Below are 9,879 nucleotides of genomic sequence, written 5' to 3'. Positions count from 1 at the left end.
AAAGTTTTGACAATTAAAGATAAGGAAGGGGGTAAGAGATTTTTGGCCAGAGGAAAGTGTTATCATGAAGTGGCCACCCCACAGCCTTTTGAACTTCTCCTTCTACTTCAGATTTCATGGTTACAAAGCTTTAAGTGGCCTGTGATCCCCCCCCACTGGTCACCACTTGACAGCCAGCCTGTTTACTCAGGCTTTTTACCTGAGTGGAAAATTTCAAGTGCTTCTGTCAAAATACCACCAACAAATCTCATCAGCAAAAGCAACATGTTACTGTGAGATGGCACATGCAGTAATATTTCATAACTGGGCAGCAGAAGACCAAAGGTTTGAACTAAAACCTGGATTCTGACTGGAAGACAAACTTCAAATTTGAGTTGAAAGTTTTTTCTTTTTGCTTTAAACACAAGATTGATACCATATCTAATCAAATATTAAGCTCATGTCCAGTCATTCTCTATTGGTTGCCCTCCAGTGACATCCAACCAAAATCTGTCAAGCATAATTTCAGTTTAGATTTTTTTTTTTTAACTCAAACGAGCTCTAACAGGTCCCAGCAAAAAGATCATGACCACCAGACAGATCCTGACAAACTGTTTGCAGTCATTCTGCGATCATCATAGTCTACATTTACTTTTTCAAGTGGCACTAAAAAATAGGCTGTAACACCTAAAGTTTTGTCTTTTTGCTGCCTGATCTGACTGAATTGGTGCTGAGGTACTTCAGTCTTAAGCTTACCTTGTAAAACACAATCTATCTTAACCCTGCAACAGCAATCAGGGTATAACAATCAGACACATGCAGCACTACTGTGAGCAGTAAATTTGCAAAAAGATGCTGGCTGTAGAAAAAAATGATGCAATTCAATTCAATTAAAATCAATTGATTATATATTCATATGTTTATGTACTTAATGTTGCATCATCCGTCATGTGCTAATCCCTACATTAGGTGAAATAGATTTTTTTGTAGGATGTGTCATACCTCCATATTTGAGCTTACTCATCATAATAGTGTCTCTAGGTCACAACTCCTGCACATTCATTCATATGACACCAGCCAGTTTTACATACTGTAGGAATGATCTCATACTGATCTATATGAGCTCTGAACCAGTGTCAATCTCAAAGGTGGCGAGGGTGAAATTGAGAGAGCTTCTTCTTCTATACAGTCCTGGACTTGTTTGTGGGATTACATAAAACTAAGAACCCAGATGCACTTTACATGAACAGATGACAGTTATGGAAGAAAAACTTTAAATTTACTTTGAGGATGAGCTTTTAGTGTGAAAATTGGAAGCTGGGGGCGATGTTAGGAAAAGACCACTTCTGACTGAGTTTGTGTTTATCGCAGAAAGAAAAAAAAATTGCAAATGATCGGTAACTGGCACACGAGTCCTGCACAGCAAATTCCACTCCTGTAATTGTGGCACACGCAGAAGAAAGAAAGACAGTAAGAGATGTGATGCTCCTCCCACTGTCTTGCAGGTTGTTCTGGCCTGTGCTTTCTAACACTTGCCTGGGAGGGTCATGAATTGGCTCACCTGGGCATTCCAAGCTATATGAGCTGGCCAAGATGTGCAATGTTGTGTTCTCAATTTCGTTCGACTTGGCATCAATCAACCTTGGCGTTTGTGTTTTGCTGGTTTATTTTTAGATAAATTATATTGGATTGACACTTACTTTGAGCCAGTCTGAGACGCTGGCTAGGAAGCAGAGGAGGCAGAAATAGTATAAAATGTTTAAGATAATTACTCTTAATTAAAATAAATGAACCTTTTGACTTCATCAGTAAAAAGATGTGATTGGCAGTAGATATTTCTAGACTTTCTTACATGCAAGTTATGGGCACTTCAGCACTACAGCATTAATGGGCATCAGCCACTCTCAGTCTCACATGTGACCCTGGGTCACATGGCGTTTTTCTCCACTGCAGGTCAAGTCAGTTCAGATGGACTGAAGCAGGCGAGTCAACAGGGAACAAGTCTTCTTCACAGTGACAGCTGCTAAGAGGCAAACGGGGGTCTGACTGGTGAAGAGAAAAGTGTGGAGGACGGGTAAGAGGACCACAAGTCTGCACAGGACAAAAGAAAACAGAACGAACTGGCATAAATGTGAAGCCGTAAACAGCAAACAGCCTGACAAATGACATGAGCAACCACAATCGGTTAAAACATGCCGTAAACATGAGGCAAGCTCTGACTGGGAACTCAGTAAGGGACGGTGCATCTCCTGTTACAGAGAGAAAGAATATACTGACATTTATGCCAAACTGTGTCATTAGAAAAAACAGCCTTCAAGAAGTGATAATCTGCGGTTGAGTTCTGGAAACATTAAATACGGTGAAACCATCATGTGACACAGGATGTGCCAATAATATCCGTGTAGTCACCTACATGCCAGTTGTTGTTGACTTAATGTCATGACCTTTGGCACTTTCGATGGGGGAAATCCTGCCTGCAGGACTGATTAAAACAACGTGGCTTTTATATTTTTTATCATTACAGATACCCAAAGGTCTTCTGTACAAGTACACAATGCTAATAGAAACACAATGTTATACTCTGTTTGTGAAAAACTAACCAAAGGTCTTCAGAAAACACTTGAACTCATAAGCTTGCCAGCTGATGTGTGAAGCTAAGTGTTAGCATACTGCTAACACAGTGGATGATCGGGAAGGCATGTAATTCTGCAGTTATTCGATCCAAATTCAGACAAAGTATTTGTAAATCATCATAAATGACTGACAATCTGCCCATTGTATGCATCAGTGATGGAAAACCAACCAGCGTGGATAAAGATACAGTCTAGAAGTGAATTACACTGAGATAAAAGTGATGGAAAAGTGGTCAAACAACAGTCAGCAAACTGATCTGTAAACCCTGAATGAAATTATTGGTCTCTACATCAATAAATTTTAACACTAAATGGGAGGCTTAAGTATCCACGACACAATCTGCTGAAAGATCTGATATTTAGGACTAATCCACTTCATTGTGTTCTATTGATAATAGAGCGACGCGATTGGTTGTAGGTCTCCTTAAAACTCAAAATACATGAACAACTGAAAGATGCTTTTTTGTATTAACAAATTATTGGTAAAGTAAACCTCAAAGTGATTGAGTGGTCATTAAAATGTGTTCAGAATTTTAAAATGAATGAAAATTCAGCTCATAAATGATAAATCATGACACACTGCTCTCCACTGCATATCATAATTGGAATCAGTAATACTGGCCCTGTATTTACTTGGTATCAGAGCAAAGCCAAGATTTCACACAGCACTAAAATTAAAATGCTAAAATTAAAGTGAAACTAACAAAAAACGAAAAAACTAAACTGAATTAAAAACAAAAAAGTTAAATTGAGCTCAAAATAATAATAACAAAAAAATAGGAAACTCTAATAACTCTGGTGTGCTGTGGTGGAGTTATGTTGGCACACGCTGTCACGGAAACTTCGTCTGGCTTTGTAGTTGTGCAGCTTGTAACTCAGACAAACAGGTTAAGGGCGGAGTGTTGTTGATGTGATGCTTGAATAATAGCTTTCACCCAGGGGATACATCGGGCCCTGCGTTACAGCCCAGGCACGTGTGTATGTGTGATTTCTCCGTGCATGCAGCCATGTGTCGAGTCGGCGCTGAACTTCCTCGTCCTGCATTAGAAGAAGGAGGATAGAGAGGCGTGACGTCGCTGGCCGCAGACAGGCCCGTGCGGCAGGGGGAGAGAGGCAGGGACGGACGCTGCTGCTGCCGCAGAGCAGACTGAAGAATCGCAGGAGCAGCCGGGCACGAAACAACCGGCAACCACGGCAACTTTGTAGAGACGCCAGACGGCCATAATGCGGCACCGCCCGCCGACGACCCCGGAGCTGATGTGACTGTGCACAACCAGAACCGGGAGGAAGCGGCGGACACCACCACCTCCCTTCGCTCTCTCTCTCTCGGTGTGTGCGCAGCCGGTCGGTTTGTCGTTCTGTCTGTCTGGAGGGAGGAGGTGGGGGGACGGACATGTCCTCGCTAAACGTACCGGAGGACCAGAAATGGGTACCGACACACGTCCAGGTGACGGTTCTGAGAGGCAGGGGCTTACGGGGCAAGGGCAAGCACGGCACCAGCGATGTGTACACCATCATCCAGCTCGGGAAGGAGAAGTACTCGACCGGCGTGGCGGAGAAGACGACCGAGCCGGAGTGGAAGGAGGAGTGCTCGTTCGAGCTGCAGCCCGGTGTGCTGGAGAGCGGCGGGCAGAGCGGATACCCGGCTGGGAGCTGCGAGCTAATCCTGACGGTGATGCACAGGGCGCTCATTGGGCTGGACGTGTTCCTCGGACAGGCTGTGATCCCTCTGGATAAAGTCTTTCTCGAAAGTAGATGCGTGAAAAACGAGTAAGTCCAACTGTCTCCGCTTGTAATAGTTGTGTGTGTGTTTTTAGTACGAGAACCTGCTACAGTGTGGCAAAAAAGCTGCGTGGATATGCTTTCACGTGTTGTTGTTTTATCTAATTTCCCATATCCCTTGAACCCGTCAAGGGTGTTTTTCTTGTCCAGTCCGCTTTTTGTCCCGTTTAACTCGCCACACAGTTTGTTGTTAGATACAAACACAGCTGTCAAATCTCTGGTGCTGCATCAGGGCCCTGCAGACACACCCTCCCTCCTCCCACAGACAGACCAAACTAACTCTTAGCAACCATCAGCGCACTCCCCACTGAGGCTCAAGGCTCCCCTACAACTTCTGCAAACCTCACATCCTCCACAATGTTTACATCATCAGCTGCTTGCGGTCGGTTCTTTAGAAAAGAAAAAACCCCACCAACAACAACTGTTGTTTCCCCATAGCTGAGGCATAGAGTAGAGCTGGATTAATGCTTGTCCCAAATCCAGGGATTAACCAACAGTTACATGATCCCAATAAAGCTTCAAGGTATTTTTAGCAATAACATGCTGTTTCACACAAGCCCCGCCCACTACAGCAGGAAGTTTGGTGATAAATCTTTGGAGGAATCTTTCCGTTTCTTTTTCATGGTAACAGAAATCTTCTTTTTTTTTTGTGCATCTCTCTAATGGTGCAAACAGGAGCTTTTCTTTTCTTTTTTTGTTGATAACACCTTTCAACACCTTCAGAGAATATCGAAATGTGTGACATTTGTAGGTTGAGTAATAATGGCACATAAGCAGTTAGCTGTTAGATAAAAAGGTGGGTTTTGCACTGATGGTTCAAAGGCACTTTTAGCAAAAGATCTGACATTTACAGGAAGGTTTTGGATACCTAAAGGTTTTCCTACTGCTTGCGTGTTCGTACCACTGCTCCAAAACTTGACGAGCTTCCCTTCTACTTTTCATCCACCAAACCAGGGTCAATAAAAAAGTAAGTCCAGTTGTTATATCTGACAGTAGCAATAAGTGCTACTCATAACTGGTACATGATCTTGCCCCATCATGCTGACACCACACTAAAAGATGTTATGTTTTGTCGTGTTGGCTAACAAAATGCCACATGAAGCAGTTTTTTTAAAAATCTTTTAAGTGACTGCCACCTGACCTAAGTGTGCTTTCAGTCAAACAGAGCCATGAATTTGAGACGAAAGGGGAGCAAGTCTCCTCCAGTCGGCCCTGTTGGAGCTGGTCAATTGAAGGTTAGAGCCAGCCTGTGATGATGATGATGTGTCAGCAGTTTGGTGCTGTGGTACATTCAGTGTCTTCACGTGGGATTCAGTGAATGTTCACTGGTTATTAGCAACACCAGCAGCTTTCAAAGCTTCCAGCTTCAATTCTCGTCTTTGCTACTGAAGAGAAAATATATGCTAGAAGGTTTGCAAAAGACCCCCCAAAACAAACATTTGAACACGACGATTTACAATAGTTGACTTTGATACATAAAAAAGCTTATAATTAGACATTTCTTCTTATTCTTCCAACACCAAAACACTATACCCAGCCAATGCGTGTATAATTTAAAGACAAGAAAGGCTACCTGTGGGCTGAAGGTATTCAGCATCTGCTCGCTCCCTGTTCTCTGAGTTTTGCTACACAATCAGATCCTGTATGTTCTGACTACTCTTGCATTAAATCATGGGAAATGTTCAAACAGGAACTTAGAACAAATAGAAAAGTTTGCTCATTTTAAAAAGATACTTCCAACTACTAGCTACTACTATAAGCCTCTGGTCGTATTAGGCCTTGTGAGGTTATTACAACAAACCCCCCTGAGTGTATTGGCTTTTCATTTTGTAGGATAATGGCTATTCTCATTCTGAGAAAAGTAGTATTTGTTTGCTGCATGTTAATGTGTTTTCTGCAGAACCTGTTGTATTTCTCAAGTGCACCAGTTTTTAAAGTTTGATTCAAACAAAAACTCTCATAAGAGCTTTGTCTAACAAATATGGAAGCTAGCGAAGTACAGATAAGCTAATAAGAGATTCACAGTACTGTGCAAAAGTCTTGAACTGCCTGTTATGTTTTATGAAATAGGTGCATTTTGAAATGTGCAAACATGCATGGAAATACAGTATATAAATCAAAAGCACAGTTTGTACAATTCTAAAAAGCTTGATAGTCAATATTTGGTATGACTTACTTACTTTAATTCTTCAACATAGTCTGAGTTCACTTAGGCAGCTTTCTTTAGGAAGTTCACCAGGCTTCTGGAAGGTCTTCCAAAGCTCTTCTTTAGATTTTAGCTGCCTTTTGTTTCATTCTGTCAAGATGATCCCACACTGGAGGCCAATCCATGACTGACAGTGTCCATTGTGTGTTTTTCTATCAAGGTATGCTTTTACTGTGTTGTCCATATGCTTGGAATCAATTCCATGCTTAAAAATGAAGCAGTAGCCAATCAGCTGCATTCAAAACCGATATTGCATGGTGCATTAAAATCTGACATTACTTTGCGTGTTCATATTTACATCAGTTTTTACAAGTTCTCCGACACCACTGACTGAGATGCAGCTTCAAACCATGACTAAGCCTCCACCGTGTTTTACAGATTCCTGTAGATGCTCACTGATGTGTCTCTCTCCTAACTCCCTTATACATATTAATGTACTAATATTAAGATTCGTCACTCTCTAGGACCTCTTGCCACTGCTTTTAAGCTCAGTTCTTGTGTACACTGGAATTCCTCTAACAGTAGATGGACCAACTGAAGAATATTGTTTTCAAATACTGTTCAAGATGGTTTTTCTTTTGTTTTTTAGGCTTACTACTTTTTCTTTTCGCCTCCACTTGTCTAGTTTCTGTTTCAAATTGCACACCATGCTGAGATATACAAAGTTTTCGGCTAATAGCTCGTTGGGAATCACCTTGTTGGTACAAAAATACTATTTTTCTTCAAGTCAAACTGTGTTATTGTTGACATGTTTTTCGTTTTCTTTTCTTTTTTTTTTTAGATGTACAGTGCTGTACACGCTAGTGATCATAACTAATGAACAACTTCAGTAGATTGTGTTTTGATAGAACCCTGTTAAATGTAGTAGCTACTTTTGGCAGCTCCCTCTTCACAAGGGGTCACCACAGCGGGACGCTCCGCATGCTTGATTTGGCAGAGCTTATGCCGAATGCCCTTCCGAATGCAACCCTAAAGTTCAAAACCAAATTGAACTGAACTGTTTGTCGAAACCAGAAAATAAAGTGTTACAGTGAAAATGGGACAAAACAGCTCAGTTTATTAATATTCAGTTTGAGTTGACAGTTGATGCTTGACACTTAACGTACCCCTCTCCATCATTACTGTGATCTTCTGCTTTGGAGAACATTTTGTCATCAGGTTGATCATTTTATGTAACTTTCCATTCATTGTATACATGGTTTGAATACATATACGATCATTAAGGTGACAATATTTAAATATTTTTAAGGAAAATGAACATGAGAAAGACGAGAAGTCTAGTTTGACATACACAATGCAAAATTGGTTTCCTCAAGTGTGCTGTTTGTGTTAGTTGAGTTTTTTTTGGATGGTGATCAAATCTAGAGGGAAACATAAATGATGGCAGTAAAATCTGATAATAAAAACATGATGAAAGTACGACTGATAGACGACTTACATAAGGTTAGAAAGAGAACCGGTAGCTTTTCAACTCACTCAACAACCATGAAACGAGATTAAAAGTGACCTTTCCTTTTAGACTGCCATGCAATTTAATGGGAAAACACAGAATAATGCAGTGACAACAGCCTTGTAATTATTTTAGCGGAGGTTAAGAAGCAAGGTGTGCATCTGTAACTTTACAGATTTTAATAGTTAGCCCTTTGGAAGAGTTTGAAGCATCACACTGTATATTTCTACCCCCCCAGCCACCCTATTTTCTGACTTTTATTGTCTGCAGGATTCATCATTTTCCATACAGTGTACTTCTGAATCAGCATGTTCCAGTCAGTGAGTGGAAATGAGGAATGAGCTTTAAATTTGGACGCATTTATATTGGACTGCATGAGTTAACTCTGCTCATTTGACTTGCCTTGTGATTCTGTTAAAAATGAATCGATAAACAACTTGTAATTCAACATTAACACAGGACTTCGCTTTGAGCTGAGCCTTTTGACTTAGATGGAGTCTTACTTGCCTTTTTAAAACCCAAGAATGCGAGAGGAAAAGTGTTGGTAATGAATTTAACCAAGTGTTTATCTTTAACATGAGTTGCAACCTCCGATACGTTTAACTGAGTAGCACAATTGTTACTTCAAGGAATATGTCATTAAACAATTTAGCTACATTATTGTGTCTGTAGGTCAGAAAGGTTGCGTTACTTGCTAGCTTCTGTTTCTCCAGGACTGGCTAGCTTAATGCTTTAATAAAAGTGTTATACCATATTTTTGTATGAAACCAATGAGGATGCTGCCAGTTTGTCTTGTATGTATGTGTCATCAAGTGCATGTATTGGTTTAATTTCTTTAAACAAGTCAGCTAAAACAAAAAGTCCCATAGTGACAATGTTTTCAACCTTATCATGTAGCTAATGTTAGCTTAAGCTAGTTATCTATTGCTAGCTTAACAAATTAAGAAAAGCTATCAAAATCAAGTGTTTACTGGTAGTAGAGTTTCAATATTAATTGCTCAAATATTCAAAAAGGTATCAAATTTGTTGAGGAGTACAAAATGACTAAGTTGGTGCTAAAACGGTGTTTAGTACCTTGACTTGTTCCTAATTCATGACAAAATAAATGGTAATGAATTTTTTTAAATACATCAAATATATCTAGTAACTGGTTTAAATGAGATTTTCACCTTTTATTTTAGTTTGAATATGCATGGCACTGAAAATATTGGAGTTTTGACTCATTGTAAGACTGCAAAATGATAAATCATGAATCTATTGTGAAAGTTGCCTACAGTGAAAACTGAGGCAATTTCAATCAATAAGCACTCTAGGTTCGGTAACTTTTTGTAGTAACAGAGAAGCTTTACACAAGTATGTAAGAGTATTAAAAACACAGTTTATATTCATAGTTAGCAATGAAAGAAGTAAGAAAACATATCAAATATGTTCCTCCTTCAGTAATTCTTTTCAAGAAACAAAGATAGAAGTGGATCTTCCTTCAAAAGAGTGACCACAGCATATTTGCATTTTGCATTACTGGTGTAGAGCAGATTACTGGAAAGGTGGGCGTTCGGTGAATTCCCCTACTGGGTCTGTCAGGAAGAAGCTACAAAGGCCCTGCCAGTGCAGCATGCATACCAGGGAACCCATGTTGTTAACAGAAAATTCATTTTGCCAGGCTTTTGCTGATTATCAGATTTGCCATATTCAGGTTTCCTTTATAATCAAGTTTCTTCCCAAGAGTATAAATGTCAGCTCTTTTATTCAGTTATTTATTTATTTATTCTTTGCTGCCTGCCAGTGATTCTTTACTGGTTCAGTGCTTCTTGTTGTGCTAAGATTATATA

At 40.1% G+C, this 9,879-nt stretch overlaps 1 protein-coding gene across 2 annotated transcripts in view; it reads left to right on the top strand.

The window, feature by feature from the left end:
• Nucleotides 1-3,486: 3,486 nt before the first annotated feature.
• rab11fip5a (RAB11 family interacting protein 5a (class I)) overlaps nucleotides 3,487-9,879 on the top strand; it is a 30,708-nt gene continuing 24,315 nt past the window's right edge. For both annotated transcript variants that reach the window (XM_085256514.1, XM_085256513.1), the window contains exon 1: nucleotides 3,487-4,382. In XM_085256514.1, the coding sequence (XP_085112640.1) occupies nucleotides 4,006-4,382 (377 nt within the window). In that variant the 5' untranslated portion in view covers nucleotides 3,487-4,005. The remainder of the gene's footprint in view (nucleotides 4,383-9,879) is intronic.

Source organism: Mchenga conophoros, linkage group LG19 (assembly GCF_057382185.1).
Source record: "Mchenga conophoros isolate Kocher_MC1m ecotype Shallow Benthic linkage group LG19, M_conophoros_male_GT1.1, whole genome shotgun sequence".
Classification (NCBI taxonomy): Eukaryota; Metazoa; Chordata; class Actinopteri; order Cichliformes; family Cichlidae; genus Mchenga; species Mchenga conophoros.
The sequence above is the reverse complement of the archived record's forward strand: the minus strand, read 5'-3'. Positions and strand labels throughout refer to the sequence as shown.